The sequence below is a fragment of the Myotis lucifugus genome, unplaced genomic scaffold (assembly GCF_000147115.1).
Source record: "Myotis lucifugus unplaced genomic scaffold, Myoluc2.0 scaffold_2, whole genome shotgun sequence".
NCBI lineage: Eukaryota > Metazoa > Chordata > Mammalia > Chiroptera > Vespertilionidae > Myotis > Myotis lucifugus.
The window spans coordinates 8,456,182-8,475,565 of NW_005871050.1; the positions used below are offsets into that span (position 1 = coordinate 8,456,182).

The 19,384-nt window shown below is 38.3% G+C and overlaps 1 protein-coding gene across 4 annotated transcripts in view; it reads left to right on the forward strand.

Moving 5' to 3' along the window:
* The window catches only part of ENOX2 (ecto-NOX disulfide-thiol exchanger 2), a 292,266-nt gene extending 273,912 nt beyond the window's left edge, over positions 1-18,354 (forward strand). For 3 of the 4 annotated variants that reach the window (XM_023757943.1, XM_023757939.1, XM_014458481.2), the window contains 5 exons: positions 5,554-5,735; positions 7,824-7,931; positions 11,207-11,315; positions 14,167-14,252; positions 16,861-16,992. In XM_023757943.1, coding sequence (XP_023613711.1) covers positions 5,554-5,735; positions 7,824-7,931; positions 11,207-11,315; positions 14,167-14,252; positions 16,861-16,992 — 617 coding nt within the window. Of the gene's footprint in view, positions 1-5,553; positions 5,736-7,823; positions 7,932-11,206; positions 11,316-14,166; positions 14,253-16,860 lie in introns of all 4 variants that reach the window. The other variant, XM_006082096.3, reaches the window with a different exon arrangement.
* The last annotated feature ends 1,030 nt before the right edge of the window (positions 18,355-19,384 follow it).

A 19,384-nucleotide genomic window follows, 5' to 3' on the forward strand; every position in this document is an offset into this window, starting at 1 on the left:
TCACCTGATGACAGCACTGCGCCCTTCTTGGTCTGGTGCCACCGCTCACCTGCTCCACCATCCCGCCGCGGCTGATGCCCGCCATGTTCCATGTGTGCCCCCTGGTGGTCAGCACACATCATAGCAACTGGTTGTTCAGCTGTTCAGTCTATTTGCATATTAGGGTTTTATATATGTAGAATATATAAATTTGTAATTTTGATCCATTTTGATAATGTCTCTTTTCTGGACCTATGCTGTGTTAGGAATCATAAGAGGAATAAACTAAATTTTTCCATTAATTTGGAATGTAAACAATAGAGATTAGTGGAATCTCATTTATTCCATAGTTATAAGCCTGGACCATGAAAAGTAATCAACAAATTTTTGGTGAGTGAAAGAAATCATCTGATTAAATATTTTTGAAATAGCTCTTATGGTTTTTGACCTTGAAAAAGTTCCATAACCATAAATAATTAAACTTAACCTAGGTTTCCCCATGTGTCTTAGTTTTTTTTAAATTAATAAACTTTAAATTTTAGAGCAGTTTTGGGTTCACAACAAAATTGAACAGGAAGTACAGAGTTCCCAAACACCCCTTGCCCCCCATACAGGCTCCCCCACTATTGACATCCTGCACCACTGGGGTACATTTGTTACAATCAATGCATACATCATTATCACTCAAAGTCCATAGTTTGCATTAGAGTTCACTCTTGGAGTTTTCCATTTTATGTATTTGGACAAATGCTCAAAATGTATGTATCCACCATTGTAATATCATATAGAATAGTTTCACTGCCCTAAAATCCTCTGTGCTCTGACTGTTTATCCTTCCCTCCCCCCTCAACCCCCTCGAAACCATAGATTTTTTTATACTGTACCCATAGTTTTGCCTTCTCCAGAATGTCATATAGTTGGAATCATACAGTATGTAGCCCTTTTTATTGGTTTCTTTTACTTAATAATATGCATTTATACTTTCTCCAGGTCTTTTCATGAGTAATAGTACATTTTCTGGATATACCACAGTTAGTTTATCCATTCACCTACTAAAAACTATTGTGGTTGTTTCCAAGTTTTGGCAATTATGAATAAAGCTACTATGAAATCCATGTGTAGGTTTTTGTGGAGACATAAGTTTTCAGTTCACTTAAGTAAATACCAAGGAAAATTATTGTTGGATCATATCTAAGAGTACATTTAATTTTATAAGAACTACCAAACTGTTTTTCCAAAGTGGCTGCACCATTTTGCATTCCCACCAGCAGTATAGTTCCTGTTTGTTCCACATCCTCACCAGCACTTGGCATTGTCTTTGTTTTGGATTTTGGCAATTCTGTTAGGTGTGTAGTAATATCACATTGTTTTAAATTGCAGTTCCCTAATGACATATGAAATATGATGACACTTGACATTGGTATATCTTTGATGAGGTGTCTGTTCAGGTCTAATTTTTTTGGCATGTATCCTGTTTGATCTTCTCTGTGGTTTGGTGTCTGACATTAATTTGGGGAAATTTTCAGTCATTATTGCTTCAAATATTGCTTTTGTTCCTTTATTTCTTTTCCTTTTGATATTCTCATTACATGTATGCCACATCTTTTGTAGTTAGTTGTCCCACAGTTCTTGGATATTCTGATTGGTTGTGTTGTTTTTTGTTGTTGTTGTTGTTGTTGTTGTTTTGCTTTTCAGTTTAGTCAGTTCCTATTGTCATCTTCTCAAGCTCAGAGATTCTATTTCCACAGGTCTATTAATAAACCTGTCGAAGGCATTTTTCATTTCTGTTATGATGTCTTTTTATTCCTATATTTCTATTTGATTCGTCCTTAGAATTTCCAATACTCTGCTTACATTAGCCATCTGTTTTTTCATGTTATTTACTTTTTCCATTAAAGCCTAGCATACTAATATTAGTTGTTTTAAATTTAAGGTCTGATAATTCCAACTTTCTTGCTATATATGACTCTGATTCTTTTTAATTTTTTTAAATTAAATCTTTATTGTTCAGATTAGTAGAGTTGTTCCTCTTTTTTCCCCCCCATAGCTCTCCTCCACCCAGTTCCCACCCCACCCTCTGCCCTTACCACTCCCACTGTCCTCATCCATAGGTGTACGATTTTTGTCCAGTCTCTTCCTGCACCCCACACCCCTTTCCCCCCAAGAATTGTCAGTCCACTCCCTTTCCATGCCCCTGGTTCTATTATATTCACCAGTTTACTCTGTTCATCAGATTTTTTATTCACTTGATTTTTAGGTTACTTGTTGATAGATATGTATTTGCTGTTCATAATTTTTATCTTTACCTTTTTCTTCTTCTTCCTCTTTTTAAAGAATACCTTTCAGCATTTCATATAATGCTGGTTTGGTGGTGATGAACTCCTTTAGCTTTTTCTTATCTGTGAAGCTCTTTATCTGACCTTCAATTCTGAATGATAGCTTTGCTGGATAAAGTAATCTTGGTTGTAGGTTCTTGCTATTCATCACTTTGAATATTTCTTGCCACTCTCTTCTGACCTGTATAGTTTCTGTTGAGAAATGAGCTGACAGTCGTATGGGTACTCCCTTGTAGGTAACTGACTGTCTTTCTCTTGCTGCTTTTAGGATTCTCTCTTTGTCTTTTGCTCTTGGCATTTTAATTATGATGTGTCTTGGTGTGGTCCTCTTTGGATTCCTTTTGTTTGGGATTCTCTGCACTTCCTAGACTTGTAAGTCTATTTCTTTCACCAGGTAGGGGAAGTTTTCTGTCATTATTTCTTCAAATAGGTTTTCAATATCTTGCCCTCTCTCTTCTTCTGGCACCCCTATAATTCGGATGTTGGTACGCTTGAAGTTGTCCCAGAGGCTCCTTACACTATCTTCATATTTTGGGATTCTTTTTTCTTTTTGCTTTTCCAGTTGGGTATTTTTTGTTTCTTCGTATTTCAAATCTTTGACTTGATTCTTAGGATCCTCTTGTCTGCTGTTGGATCTCTGTATATTATTCTTTATTTCAGTCAGTGTATGCTTAATTTCTAGTTGGTCTTTTTTCATATCCTCCAGGGTCTCACTAAATTTATCGGCGGTTTCCATAAAATTCTTGAAAAACCTTATAACCATGGTTTTGAACTCTATATCCAGTCGTTTGCTTTCCTCCATTTCTGTCATTTGTGACCTGTTTCTTTGTCTCCACATTTTTTATGCTTCCCTGTGTTGGTAGAGTGGCTTTGTGTGCTAGGTGTCCTATAGGGCCCAGTGGCTCAGCCTCCCCAATTACCTGAGGTGGACACTCTTGGTGCACCCCTTTGTGAGCTTTGTGCACAGTCTTGTTGTAGTCTTGTTGTAGTTAAGCCTTGATTGTTGTAGGTATCACTGGGAATAATTGACCTCCAGGCCAATTGGCTGTGAGAATCAGCTGTGTCTGCAGTGGGAGAACTTCTGTGCTGAAGACACCCTTCTGGGGCAAGACTTGCTTCAGTGGGGCTTTGGTGCTCACTGAGTCTGCCTCATGAGTGTGTCCCTTATGGATCTGAGGAGTTGTAATCTGGATGGTCCCACTCTGACCACAGGCTCTTGGATCTAAGGAGGTGCTAATTTAGCCTCTGCCTGAGGCTACCCAGCAGGAGCTATGAAGAGATCTGCAGGTTCCCCTTCCTTTTTGGGGGGTTTGGTGGTGCCCAGATGAGGCCCATCTGTGAAGCAATGCAAGCTGCTGTGGGGCCTTGGGCCTTCTCTTGGAAGTTCTGGGTCTGTCTGGCCCAGCTGCAATTTGTTAGGTAATTTTCAGATTGCAAAGGGCCAGGGTATTCATATGCAAAAGCCTCTGCCACAGCTGGGGTGAGGCGGGGTCTCAGGGAATGAACAGGGCGGATCAAGCAGCTATGGCTGATCCTCAGCCCTGCCCTAAGGGGCCCCGCGTCTCAGTGTCCCGATAATTGCTGCAAGCACCTCTGAGGGAAAGCCGCCCTCAAGTTCCGAGTTCTGCCTGCTGCCAGACAGCCCAGTTTCTCCCTGTATGAGTCCTGGGTCCCCAGAGACTTCCCGGAACTGGAGTTCAGAGCAGTCGGGAGCTTGTGACTCCCTCCCGATTCAGAAAGACAGCCGCGTCCTCAGGTGCCAGCCCTTTTCCCTGCACGCTCAAGCCTCCGTACCTCTGCACTTTACTTCCGCAGCTCCTCTGAGTCTCAGTGTGCTTTTCTCTTTCCTTCGAGTTGTAGAATTTCCACTCAGCCAGCTTTCCTGTAGTTCTGGATGATGTCCATTTTGTCTTTTCGTTGTATTTTTGAAGTTGTTGTGGGAGGCAGCAATTTCCGGTGTTTACCTATGCTGCCATCTTGGTTTCTCCCTATGACTCTGATTCTGATCCCAGTTTAGTCTCTTCCAATTTTGTTTTTTACCTTGTACTTTTTAAAAAAATCTGGACATGATGTACTAGTAAAAAGGACTTTAGTAGTGCAGCAGTAGTGAGGGAGGGGAAGCATTTCACAGCCCTAAGATTAGGTCTCAGTCCTTTAGTGAGCCTGTGTCTCTGGACTGTGAACTTTACAAGTGTTTTGACTCTCCCCCCGCCCCCTTTTAGGTAGGACAGAATGACTAGAGGGAGCTAGAGTTGGATATTTTCCTTCCCCAGGTGATTTAGGCTCTGGCAAAACCCAAGCAGGTTAGACTCTGATAAAATAGTTTCTTCTGAAGGCAAGCCTTTTTAAGAAGAACAGAATGTTTGGGCATACAAACTGGTTTCTATCTCCGACCCCAGCTGGAAGTACAAGGGGATTTTTCTCAGCTGTTCACTGTGAGGATCTTGTTGAGCTCCTGCAGATAAAGCTCACAAAAGTGTAGGGACCTCACTATGACTGAATTGCCCTTGACATTTTAAGTCTCAAACTTGTCCATGTGGAGCCTCCAGCAATTTGCCAATTATAGTTTAGATTTTCTTACTTTGGCACTGGTTCCTGTGGAGGTTTTTGCTCATGGGTTTCTGGTCTGGTAAATTGAGATACTATGTATTCGCCTATCTCTCTCTCCAGTTTTGTAGGTAGCAGTTTGCCCTATTACTTCACTATCCTGATGAATCTAAGAAGGGCTGTTGAGTTTTCAGTTTGTTCAGTTTTTTACATCTTGTTAGGACGGAGTGGCAACTTCTAAGCTATACTAAAAACCAAAGTCTTATTCTTCGTTTTCTTATTTACCTTTCCCCAGTAGGACCAGTCAAGGCTACATTTTTTAACAGCTATCAGCAGAAATACTGTGTGGACAATCATTAGTTCAAGACATTTAGCTCTATATATTCTTATTACAGGACTCTTATCATTTATTGCAATTCAAATAAAAGCAACTGATGTTACCTGAAAATATCTTAGTTATAACTGGGGTGAAGAAAATGAAGCATGATGAGAACTTTCATGTGTTGGAATCCTGTGTTCATTTGCAAAAAATGGGCCTGTGTGCTCTTGTGTCCATCCCTTGCTGCCATGGCCAACTCAGACCCAAAGTTTCTCACTGAGAGGCTTTCTATACACGTCAATTTCATGGTAATAAGATGAGGCGCAAAGGAATCTGGATATATGGTTTCACTAGTTTATATTGATTGTTTAGCCTTAGTATCACAGGCAGAAGCTCTGAAGGAAGAAAATGACAGCCTCCGTTGGCAGCTCGATGCTTATCGGAATGAAGTAGAACTGCTTAAGCAAGAGCAAGGCAAAACCCACAAAGAAGATGACCCAAACAAAGAACAACAGTTGAAACTCCTGCAACAAGCCCTGCAAGGAATGCAACAGGTAAATGAATTTTGGTTTTCTGAACCTTTTGAATAAACATCATCAGCTCCTCACATGTAAAAGGGTCCCCTTCAAGCAAATAGAAGAGCAAATCTCTTATAATTCTTGATATTCTGTTCTCTGGCATAAGTGAGGAAGGGATTATGTATTGTGGTAAATGATATATTCTGCTTAATACAGTGGTAGCAATGGATCACCAATTTTTAAAGAATGAGCATTCAGTGAAAAATAATAAAACTACACCGAACATAATCTACTTTGAGGTCTGGGCAGGGCCTCAGGGTCCTTATAAAGAACCACAGATACTTAGACACGAAAAAGTGCTGGTGGGTAAGTATCTAGTCGAAACAGTGCTGAAAAATACAGCCTTTTAGAAGGAATGGCAGGAATCCTATCCTTGATTTGGATAGAAGCAGAGGTATTATGGGTTTTTTAGTATCAGTGCTTCAGGCATATACAAATTTGCTTTTATTTTATTTTGTTATCACAGTCATTTATGTGAGTGAGTTTACCTGCACATTTTCCAATTATAAAAAGTAAACTAAATAAGTGCATCTCACTGTAATTTAAGTACAACATTGTATAATAGATGTTCAATATCTAGAAGTTTCATGTAATCATCACCACAGTGAGCCTACAATTTAAAAGATATCAACAGCTGTTCTCTCAGTAAAGGAGTAGTACTTCTGAGTAAGTATACTATCCTCTTCTATCTTGCTAGACTACCATTCATTTTCCTTACAACTTAAATTGTGCAATAATTTTTAATTGTATGCCTTAGAATTATCTAGAGCAAAGCTTATCGCTGGTTGGAAATCACAAATTGTAAATAGGTAGTCTCTTATGGTACTAAGAGCCCCATATTCCTATTACTTATGCTACCATTATCTTCATGTACGACAAGCAATATCACATTAATATTTCACCTTTCCTATTAGCAAAATATGTGAATGAACACTTACCTTTCTTTTACTGTCACCATGGAGTTCAATTAGAACGTACAAATTACATCAGAGATCTTTGCACCAAAAATTGCATCTCCTCAGCTAGACTTCAAAGAACTTTGACAATGTACATTGTACTGTGTCTTTTAGCCCTTCCAATGGTCTTTTGCAAGCCTCTGAAAAGCAAGAGTTTGGAAACATTTTCTTGTTGTTTTCTTCTCTTACCTTGATTTTGAAACTATTCCACATAAGGACAGTTCTGCAATTTAAATGCAATTTTAAAATGATGAGCTATTTTTTTTTCATTGCATCACTTCAAAGACCTCAGTGAGACAGTTTGGTCTCTAGCTACTGAAAAATTAATTTCAGTCATTTTGATTACTTTTTATTAGAAAATAGCCTTGTAAACAATTATAAAATTTCTCTCATATTGTCCCAAAATGATGTATAGTCTAATATGGGGATTACAAGCATGGACTATAGGGTTGATGCGACCTGGGTCTAAATCCCAGCTTTGCCACTGAATGAATGACCTCAGACAAGCCTCTAACCTCTCTAAAGCATCAGTATTATGTATCATGGAAAAATTGTGAGGTTTAAATGAGATCATGAATGTAAAACCCTTTGCCCAATACTTGGCACCTATAAAATGCTAAATAGCTAGTATTTGTTATAATCATAAATTATGGTGAATCTAGTCCCTTGCCTACTATTATGGAAACTAACATTTTTTATATTTAGATTTTTTTACTACTTTTCTCAAAGAAATTGAATTTGGCTTAGAAAATTGCTATTTGCAAGGATGCTTTCCAACATCTAATTCAGTGTATGCAGCAATCAAGATATTGTTCACACAGAATTAACTGCACTCTTCCCTTACTCCTGGCTGGAATAGGAAAATTAAGTGATTAGATCAGTCAGTTCCTCAGACTCTAAAATATTAACAAAGAAAGTTCATAAGAGCCAAATAAAAATAACTTTAAGTGAAAAGTATCTTGATTTCTCCGTGCAGTATCTCTGCACGGAGAAATGATTATGTGTGCTGGTGTAAAGTGAGGTAGACCAGCCTAATGTACAGTTTTAGCCAAGGTTTAGAGTGAAGTGTGAATCCTTAAGATCTGATTGTCTTTGGTTTTTCTTGTAGCATCTACTCAAAGTCCAAGAGGAATACAAAAGGAAAGACGCTGAACTTGAAAAAATCAAAGATGAAAAGTTACAGGTGGAAAAAATGTTGGAAAATCTTAAAGAAAAGGTACGTGAGTCCTAAGTGAACCTTTTCCCTTGCCCATTTCACTCCTTTCTAGTGACAATGAAAATGCCCTGGAAGTTGCTACAATAGGAAAATACTTGGAATGTAGGGCTGGTTGGGAATTAAAAGCCCCATCTCCAGGGTAATTCTTGAATCAAGGGCTCTGCTTTTCAAGTGTGAGTCCTTGACATTTCTAAGGGTTCTGGAGAGTGTACTTTTCAATGAATAAAAAATCAGTACATCCCTGAAATTCCTCAGTATTCCCTCTTGGAAAAGACCAGTGTACACCTCATCTTATCAAGACCAGAGTGCGCACTTCATCTTGTCAAGCAAATAACAACATAGAAAACTCCTGTGACAGAGTACCTTTAATTAAGCATTTCATTAAAGGAAGAAACACAGAGCAACTAGAACATTGACATTGTTTTGCAGACACTCCACCTAGTGCAAGCATGTCAAACTCAGATGGATTAATGTATCACAACCATGAATGAGGTGACCAGTCTATTTAAGGATGTGTAAAGTCTACTAATGGTGTCTCCATCATACCTCTCTAATTTCTTTTATACCTGAACATTCTTTTATGCCTGAAGTTATTCTCTGAAAAAGAAGGCTCACTGACCGTAATTGACTGATTTTAATGTCTTAGAAGGAAGAGAAGATTAGGATCTTACACTAAGTGAAAAATCAACAATGCTACACATCCACAAATGCTTATGCTCTTTATTTTGTATACTCAGCTCCGAAAGATGCAATGCATACAGGCGCGCTGGGTGTGTGTGCCAGCATAGTGACTTCCCACAGAGTGCCATTAAGAACTGGCAACCATGGTGTAGTTGAAACAAATGATTGAAAGTGTTTTTTTCTGGAGGCCATTGCAGTATGGTTTTAAATCATCTATTTCATAAAATCAACTCACCTTCCAGTTTGTGGGTACTACTAAAGAAGCAAGCATAATCCCAGAGAAATTCATTTATTAAGCTTTTAATTGAAAAGTACCGAAGCTAATCTATTTATCAGGACTTTCCTTATACTATCAGAGCTTCTAAAATGTCCCAGAGCTGATACATAGCTGTTTTGCTTTTTGCATAAAATGGAGTATGTAGGCAGAAGACTAGATAGACATGGGATTATGCTAGTGGCATTATGCTTAAAATCACCCTTTAGGATTGATATCACAAATTGAACCAAGGGCATTTTTAGTATATGGGGCATTTTTAGTGACTTAGTGTAAACAGCTTTCTGCTTTGTAAAGTATTTCATTTAAAGAAGCAAGAGGTCAAATTACATAGAGGAAATTTGCCATATTGTGTGTGTCTAAGTGTTTCCCATTCTGAAACTGGGTACACCATGATGTACAAGCTGAAGAGGACAAGGAAAGAGATCCAACTGATAATCAGGAAAATGTGAGCCAGAATATGTTTTTCCTGTGTTTTTTTAAGCAGAGCTACTTTCAGAAAAAGTCATAACAGTTCATTATAAAGTGTTCTTCTCTGGGAAGCTGATTTGCGATCAAATATTTCAACCTGACACAATTAGGTTAGGAAGCAAAGTACCATCACATTAGATTGCAAAAGTAATTTTAAGTTGAAAGGAAAGCAATAAGTTCTGGTGAGAAGGGATTTTTTTTGTTTGTTTTTGTTTGGGTTGCTTGACAGTAAACCACAGTGTGACTTATTGTCAGTGTTTTGCAATATAACAATGTAACTTATATCTGCTTTACTACAGAAAGAACTACCTCTTTCAATATGTTAGTAAAATTTAAGGTGATAAGCATCCATTCAATATGCCTTCTAATTGTTTAAATGCCAGCTATGTAATAAAACTGAAGTCAACTTTCAGTAAGGCTACATTTCTATTCAAGATGGCTAGAACGTCTCAGGATGTCTTCATATCTTAAATCACCCAGGATCTGTTAAACACTCACATTTAAGGAATGGCCTACTAGATCATTTAATGTTTTAAGGGGATTAGAAGCAGATGTACAGCCCTTGGCTTAGAAGTGAGCCAGTAGTCTAAATCAAACTTGGCATGATAGTTACTGCCTGAATTGTATTCTAAAGGCCAAAGATTGAGTAGGTCATCAAGAAAGGTTTCCCTTCTAACTACGGCCGGGAAGCCTGTAAATCAAAAAAACAACATGCCTGGCAGCATAGAACATTCGTTTTGTTCAGGGGCAGCATCCTGGAAGCTTTGAAGACATCTTTAAAGAAAACAAGGAAATCTGTCTGTGCTGAGAGTTTATGGAAGGAAAGAAGTGACAAATAATCTAAGTCAGGCATGATCTTCCCGACTCCATCTCCCCTAGGTGCATATCCCCAGCATTTCCTTTTATAATAGTAGTGAGATTGAAGCAGTGATTTCTTTTATTCCTTATTATGAAGGCTTTCCTTCACATTTATAATACAAAAAAGATGTTTTCAATACCCAAAGAGAGAAAGAAAGATCCATGAAAGATCTGGAGGTATTTTTCAATTTGATTGCTGGTCGTGAATTTTATGAATATCTCTTAAGAAACATGCCTGCTCTGCTCAGAAAGAGAAAACTTGCAACAATAAAGAATGCCACTAAGTAATGATATTTTGAGTCATGGCCATTTCTTGCTATAAAGTCAGGAATATCCTAACTGATAATGTCCTTATCAGAGAGAAGAGACAGAGAGAGAGAGAGAGTTGATAGTCAATAAATAGAGACTCTGGTTTTTAGTTTAAAAGCCAAAAGTTGATTACCTGCAAATTGATTAGCTAAATTGTAGATTCTCCATTCAGAGATTGGACTTACCTTTAGCAGAATGTGGACCTAAAATAAGAAAAAAAATGGTCCTTTTAACAGTGGATGGGTTGGGGTGAAATATAGGCTAACACTTCCTAGCAATGTGATCTTAGGCAATTTACCTAATTTATCTGAGCCCCACTTTTCTCATTTGTAGAATGGGCATAATGCATGGCTAACAGTGCCTGGCATCTAGGAAACAGTAAATGTTGAGTCTGGTCCTCCAGATACTTGTATAGAGTGAATGATGAAGGCAGAAAACTAAAACTGGTAAAGATGAATATCTAATTTTTTCTGCTCCTTTATGAAGCCATAGTATAAAGGAGCTTTGGATTGTCTGGAATGTTTTTGTAATTTATGCTGTTTTCCTTCTTCCCATTCAATAATCAAAATTGGACAGTATTGCTTTTAGCGTGCTGTGTTACAGAAGTTTCCTGTTGTGTAATTGAAACCAAACCTGTTATCAAATAAGGTGAACTGACCCAGGAAGCGTATTATTCCCACAGGAAAACTGTGCTTCTAGACTGTGTGCATCGAGCCAGGATAGTGACTACCCTATTGAGAAGACCCTGAACAGCAGTCCTATCAAATCTGAACGTGAAGCACTGCTAGTGGGTAAGGAAGCTAACAAACACACACATACAATGTTTAGAGTGCAGTGCAGAGGAGGATGGGTTTGCCTAAGATGTATAAGCACACGCCAAGCATTTATGAAGCATGATAGTGCAAGGACCCAGGGTCCTGAAGATGACAGAATAAGAACAAGTACAGATTTCAATAAAAAATGGTAACAGCAGCTCCCAGCCCTCTTCAAGCTCTTTGTGGCCAGTGCCACATCAAGTGTGAAGGTATAAGCACTATGCCAATAGGGGGTCCACTAGAGAAACACATTGTAGATTTTTTAAATCTCTATGCAAGGTTAGCTGAGTCTTTCTCAGTCCTATTCAAGGGACAGTGCAGACAATGCATAGCAGAGAGCTTTTCCAGGTAAGCCTCCAGAGGAAGTGTGTGCCTCTCTTAAGTTTTCCAAGTTACAGGCAGATGACTCAAAAGGCTGTCTATAAGTGTTGGACACTGGTGGACTATGATGAAATAAATGTTAAAATTGCTCCCATTATATAGAAATTCATTCAAATAGGCAAGATAGCATAAATGGTTAAGGAATCAGACAGACCTGGCTTCCTGTTTTGACTCCACCATTTCCATCTTGATCTTTAGTTCTTCCATCTGCAAAATGGACATAGTAATATTACCTATTTCAAAGGGTCGCTGTGAGTATTAAATACAATATTTCATCTAAATCAGTGTACATAGTACCCAGCCCATATTAAGACCTCAATAAATGTAAACCATTTTTGCACTTAACAGCACTACTCACAAATGCTTATTTACTTAAATTCCATTTGGAGAACAGTGGCAGATTGAGATCCTATGAAATATTTTGTCATTTAAAAGAGGCTGATCGTGGGCCTCAGCAGATAATCCTAGCTGCCTTCTAGGAAGCTGAGCCACACAGTAGCTCCACCCCTATCTCAAAAGTTCTGCACACTGATTGGCTTCTGCATATTTTTAAAATAATCTGCCTCCTTTGGTAATGGATATTATACTCAGATTTAACAATTTGATATGTTAATAAGATGTGCCAGGAGATCTGCCATTGAGCCTTCGAGAAAAGTGATAATTTATTTCCATTTTCCAACTCAAAGTTCTTTAACAAATTGGCATGGCAACTGGTAGACCTGTCAGAGAAAAGTTGGGGGTAGGAGGAAGCTTCTGTAAATGGATAATTCTAGAAACAAAGATTCTTAAGATAAGTGTTTCTTGTTTTGTTTTTTAAAGATGTCTTGGGCTGACAGAGAGAATGGAAAATCTATTTTTTAAGTTGGCTCTTTGGGTATGAACCAACAAAAACTGCTCAGTGTTTTGAAACCCATTGAGTTGTTTTTTGGCATTTGACAGCCTATCTTGACCAAAGCATCTAGAATTTCTTTGAACGTGGACTGTCTTCTTCAGAATTTAAGTTTCTCAGCTTGAGTCCGTGTTTAGAAATTCAATTTGCCTTGTCATTGAAGAATAAAGGAGTGTTATAAAGTAATAACATCCATTTTGAACAGATTTTGAGCCCTACCATCAGTTACTTCTAGATCCTCCAACCTATTCCTATGACATCTAATACTCGGAGGATTTTCACAAAGAACTAATTTGAACTTCAAACTACAATTTAAACTTATGATATTCTTTGTCAATCTTTAAAAGGGACAGATAGTTGCCGTTTATGAACTAAATCATATTTAGCTTTTATTTCCTGGAAGTTTTCAGCAAATTCAAGTCTGGGTCTATTTGAGATATCTAAGATCTTGAAAAAGGAGGTGAATTTAAAAAATATAAAGAAAGAAATAGTAGACTTTTGAACAAAACGAGTATTAGAGCAATTAACCTGGTGGACAGAACAATCAAGACAGTATGTATAACTGCCAATCACCCCATAGTTATTATGAGTAGAAATTATGACCATTCCTGGAGAATTCAAAGATTCAGGGCTTTGAACACAAACAAAATGTTAATGATTACTTGAGCAGAAAAAAAAAGTTTGGCTTTTCTTGTGGAGATAGTCACAGAAAAAAAAATCAAATACAATCAGCAAATTCTCTTGTGAGAGGCACACGGTTAGTCAGGCAAAGTACTTCTACCACAACAAGACATTATTAATGCAGAAGAGGCTAAAGTCCAATTTAAAGACTGCAGAGGAACTGTAACAACTCAGCAAATCTAAATTTATTGTAAAATTCTAAGTTCCTTGTAAAATGTAGAACTCAGGTCATCTTTAGCCATCAAAAATGATGGAAATTAATTCTCAAATGCCAGCTTTTCTACACGTTATATAGTGTGGTGAGAGGCAGTATGTTAAGACTGATTGTCTGGCTCTGACCGGTTTGGCTCAGTGGATAGAGAGCATCGGCCTGCGGACTGAAGGGTCCCAGGTTCGATTCCAGTCAAGGGCATGTACCTTGGTTGCAGGCACATCCCCAGTAGGGGGTGTGCAGGAGAAGGCTGATTGATGTTTCTCTCTCATCGATGTTTCTAACTCTCTATCCCTCTCCTTTCCTCTCTGTAAAAAATCAATAAAATGTATTTAAAAAAAAAAAAAAAACTAAGAATGATTGGGTTCAAATACCAGCCCTGCCACTTACCAGCTGTGTGACCTTGAGCAAATTGCTTAAATTTCTGTGCCTCAGTGGCTCCTCATCTATGAAATGGGGATGGTAATACCTATTTCATAGGGCTGTTGTAAAGATTAAATGAATAAAATAGATGTAAATTTAAAATAGTGCCTAGTACATAGTTATTGTAACTCATGGCCAGCGGGCCGCGAGTTTGACATGCTTGTTGTACATAATAAGTTAGCTCTTGCTATACATTATCATGTGGCATCTCAAGTGTAACCTCCATGGTATTGTCTTTATAGGGATTATCTCCACATTCCTTCATGTTCACCCATTTGGAGCAAGCATTGAATACATCTGTTCCTACTTGCACCGTCTAGATAATAAGGTATGTGGGAGCCTGGAATGGGATCTAGATTTCTTTGTGAAGAGGTGACCTTACTCTCTTCAAGCATAGATAAGTCATTAGTAATTGCTCTAAGGAAATGTCCCTCACCTATTCTATCACTGTGATTCAGTGTGGAGCCTCATTCTGGCAAGTAGGATGACCATCTATCTCTGTTTGCTTGGGACTGAAGGGTTTCCTGGGACTTGGGACTTCCAATGCTAAAACTGGGGAAATCCTGGGAAAACCTGAATGAGTTGGCCACCCAACTTCCAAGATACACCTTAAAGGAATTAATGTCCTTTCTCTTAATTTACTGTAAGCTATAAATTAACCAATGTTTCTTCCAAATCAGTCTTTTGCCCTGGGCCTATAACAGTGAACAAATGTTAATTTTTCAAATTGGAAGTCTCACTCCAACCACCTCCCCAACCATCACCATCACCACTGCCATCGTCTATGATGAAACAATCAAGGCAGGGGCAAAACAACAAAACATGGAACAATAAGTCTGTAACACAGACTAAATATTTGCTCACAGCCAATCTCGTGGGCTTCTTCCTTCCCTGGATGACATCCTGTGGAGGAACTCACAAAGCATCAGGAGCAAGAGTAAGTGCTAGTTCCCTAGAAGGTCAAGGATGCCTCACTGAAGGAGGAGGGAACTCTTGACTCCTTAGAATAAATAAACTCATGATAGATTTTTTTTTCAGAAGCAGCATTCAGTTAAACCTGCTCATTGATTGTACTCACTATTTCACAGGATCCAGGCCTTTTGAGAAGTGCCATTGGAATGCAGACTCCTACACTTGGATGTCCAAAATGTTAAGTCATTTAGGCATATGTGCTCTAACAGAGGCACTGGCCCATTTGGAAATCTAGCTATGATGATACATCCTCCTCGTGGCATTTGTTTCATTTCTAGCTTGCACTCCCCTCATTACTCTCTGGGAAATGATGCTATTCTGCAATTAAATGGCCCATTTGGCAGTGAAAGGAGGGATGTAATGTGAGCACCAGGACCAAGTGGTCAGTTGAAGTGGTATAAAATTGAACTATATATCAGTACAAATTATCTGGTTCTTTTTTTAAATTGTAAAAATAATGCATACATATTATCTAAAAATGTAATTCATATAGAAATATAGTAAAAGGAGAGTTATTCACAACCCAACCCCTCAAGGATAACCACTATTAACAGTTTGGCATATCTTTATTTCAGACCCTTTCCTACACATATGTCTCACCTATATCATCATCATATGTATATATGAGTAAACATTAAATATTTGTGTTTTCTGAAATGGGTATTCAACTCTATATGATACTTTGCAATGTGATTTCACTTAACTGGAATGCAGTCTACTACCAGCACTGGGAAGAAAGCTTGATCTCCCTCCTATCCAGACCCAGGTCCTCCTAAGCACCTTCCTGCCAGAGTAATGCCAGACCCTCCCAAAGAGAGCCTATAGTGGTACCAACAGAACTGAGGAGGACCCTCCCTCTAGCTCCAGAAATATTTAGCGTGGTGGCAATTTGGGGTTTCTATAAAGATTCCCTGCTGCTTTTCTGTCAAGCCCTAGTGCCCAGGTTCACAGTTAGGAATGTTGCTACCAGCATAAAAATGACCATGTCTAGCAAGCCCTAAAGGGGTCCACAGATTTGTTTTTGTTTTTATACTGATGTGAGTGAGTGAGTGTGTGTGTGTGTGTGTGTGTGTGTGTGTGTGTGTGTATGTGTGTATGAGGGACGGAGGGAGGGAGAGAGAGAGAGAGAGAGAGAGAGAGGAGAGGGGGACAATACACAGAATTAGTTCACTTTTCCTTTGTGAACCAATGCATGTATGGAGAATTCTGGTCTGGTAGCAGCCATTTCTGCCTCACTCCCTTCCCAAAAGGCTTTGCAGCTTCGGTAGTCCTGCACATAGCATCACTAACATTGATCTTCTGCCAATCAGCTGATTAAAAACCCAAGCCTCTCCATTAGGACTGATACCAGTTTTTTCCAACAGAAATCTCAGAGTTGGAAAATAGTATGGAGGTTCCTGAAAAAAATAAAAATGGAACTGTCCTATGACCCAGCCATTCCACTTCTGGATATATATATGTCTGAAGAAACTCAAAACACTAATTCAAAATAATATATGCACCCTTTTGTTCATTGCAGCATTATTTACAATAGCCTAGATATGGAAGCAACCCAAGTGCCCATCAAAAGATGAGTGAATAAAAAAGTGGTGGTACATATATAAATTTATATATTATATAAAAATTTATACAGTAGTATAAATTTACTAAAACTCATCAATCAGTATGTGAAATAAGTGAATTTATTGTATGTGAATTATACTTTATGCTTTATTTAGTAAAGCAGTTATGAAATACATAAACAAATAGTAAACTCTGTCTAGTGATCACAACAGAAGAAGGCTGCCATCCAGAAGCCACTCACCCAACACATACACATGTATAAGGAGGGGGACAAGGTCAACCCCACTCCGATGTACATGTACACATCAGCATCCTAAAGTAAGCAACATGGGTGGGGGGGAAAGAACCAGATTAGGAAGGTAAAATTGATTTTGAATAGAGATGTGCTCTCTTCCCCACAGATCTGCACCAGTGATGTGGAATGTCTCATGAGCAGACTTCAGCATACCTTCAAGCAAGAAATGACTGGAGTTGGAGCCAGCCTAGAGAAGAGATGGAAATTCTGTGGCTTTGAGGGCTTGAAACTGACCTGAATTCATCTACCTAACAACCTGGGATCCTGAAAATAAATGTGTGTTGGACAAGCTTAGAAAGTGATTTGTATTTTCAATGGTTTCCAGTGGAAATTGCTTTAAATTTGTCAATTCATTCCTGGAATCTATTTTGACTTAAAATAAGGATCCTAGAGCAGCACCTCAAGCTACAGGCCCTAAAAAGAAATTTACTCAAACCTCAAGTGCTGTAACTTTCTCCCTTTCTGTCAATTGTCTTTTTTATTAGTAGTATTGAAAAAGGCCTGAGGCTAAAGAGTATTTGGGGTGTTTTCGATGTCTGTACTACTGTTGTAGACTTCAGTATTTTTTAAACACTGTTAACTGAAATATTTTGATGATTTGTGCGTGATTTGTGTTTCAAAAGTTCTGTTCACATTAATGTTGCTACTGGTGAGAGGAATGTGAGGAGCACTAGGTACTCCATAACTGATGTTGTCTTTCCAATCCCTAGTGAGTGAATAACACATCAGTCTTCTAGAAGGTTTTGACCAGGTTCGCCTTTTAAAAGACAAAGCATGACATGTGGCTTTTGCAAATTACTGTCAAACAAAAGTTGACAACTGTTCTGAACTTATTTTCTCTAATATAGCAGATAAAAAGTTTATTTCAGAATTAAAAAAAAAAACACAAATCTCCATGTATGTGCAGAAAGCAAGTCTCCAGTATGACTGGCATGTGTACGTGCTATTTAGAATCACCCTGTAAATAGTCTGCTTTTAAAGGAGGGCATGTTTAATTTTCTATGAGTTAAAACACGTGTGTGCATGTACGCATGTGCACACACACATTAGCAAAAGCGATTTATTTTAATATGTTTTCCCTCTGGCCTTCGTACAAAATCTGTTGGTCCCTTTTCTTCTACTGTCAGTGTGTTGAATTGCAAAGTATGTACTGCTGTAAATACTATGTTTACTTCATGCTGAATGTTTGCAAACAGTTGATATGAGTATTAGTAGAAAACTCTTGGTAATGAATGAATACTGGGCCAGTGTGTGTGAGGCTTCCTGCAAATAGGTCTGTTCCACCTGGAGTGCCAGGGACACCTCCAGATTGCAATGTCAGTGTGAGTGGACCAGTCAGGAGGTCCTGCTTGGTGGAAGAGAAAGGGGAAAATGAGGATTTGGGGCTAATATCCTGAGGCATAGATGATCTTTTCTTTTTTGGTATTGGTGGTGCTTATAAGAACATACTTATGCCCTCCCTTGAGCTGTGATTCAAAATAACTGAATGTACTAAGTAAGCAAAGCCAATGAGTATTTCAGGAAAATACTTTGTAAATGAGATGTCAGTAGTGTTCAAAGTTGTATTTTTGAAAGATAAATATTCCTTTTTTATACCTCACTTTGGTGTTCCGTTTTAAATTACTTGCTCTCTAAGTAATCCTTCAGTAAATCATTTCAGTTTCTTCCTTTCAGTTATCAAGATGTTGGAAGAAGATGCTAAACTTGCTGCCTTGACAACTAGAAATAGGGTTCCATGACAGCCCATTCATGCTGAAGCTGGCTTCCCCCTTAAGCACCCAGCTGTTGCACCAGCAGGAAACTAGGTTTATTTTTACACTAGCTTCCTCACTGAAGCATCTCTGTCATCAATACTACAGAAGGCTTTTATCCATCTGTCTAAAGGGTCCTGGAATGTATTATTTTAACAATATCTATGAACTCAAGGGAAATTTGCCACTTATCAATTATTTCATTTTTATACATGATTAAAAGTTAATTTATAACTTTATTTTTATTTTTGACACTATTACAGATGTCCCCATTCCCCCCACCTTTGCCCACCGCCACTCAAACCTCGCCCCCCTCCTTCCCTCTGGCCAGCACCACACTGTGTCTATGGGTTTCCTTTGGCTAATCCCTTCACATTCTTTCATCCAGTCCCCTCTTCCCCCTCACCTTTGACAGCTATCAGTTTGTTCCATGTATCCATGCCTCTTTTTCTATTTGCTCTTCAGTTTATTTTCTTAGATTCCACATATAAGTGACATCATATGGTATTTGTTTTTCTCTGTCTTATTTCACTTAGCATAATAATTCCCAGGTACATCCATACTGTTGCAAAAGGTAAGGTTTCCTTCCTTTTTATGGCTGCATACTATTCCATTGTACAACAGCCTTTTTATCCACTCATCTACTGATGAACACGGGCTTTTTCAAGATATTGGCTATTGTAAATAACACTGCTATGAACATAGAGGTGCATATATTCTTTCAAATTAGTGTTTCAGGATTCTTGGGATATATTTGTTCTAGATGTGTGAAACATTCTATTACTATAGGAATTGCATTGAACCTATAGATTGCTTTGGGTAGTACGGACATTTTAATGATATTAATTCTTCCAATCTATGAACACAGTATATGCTTCC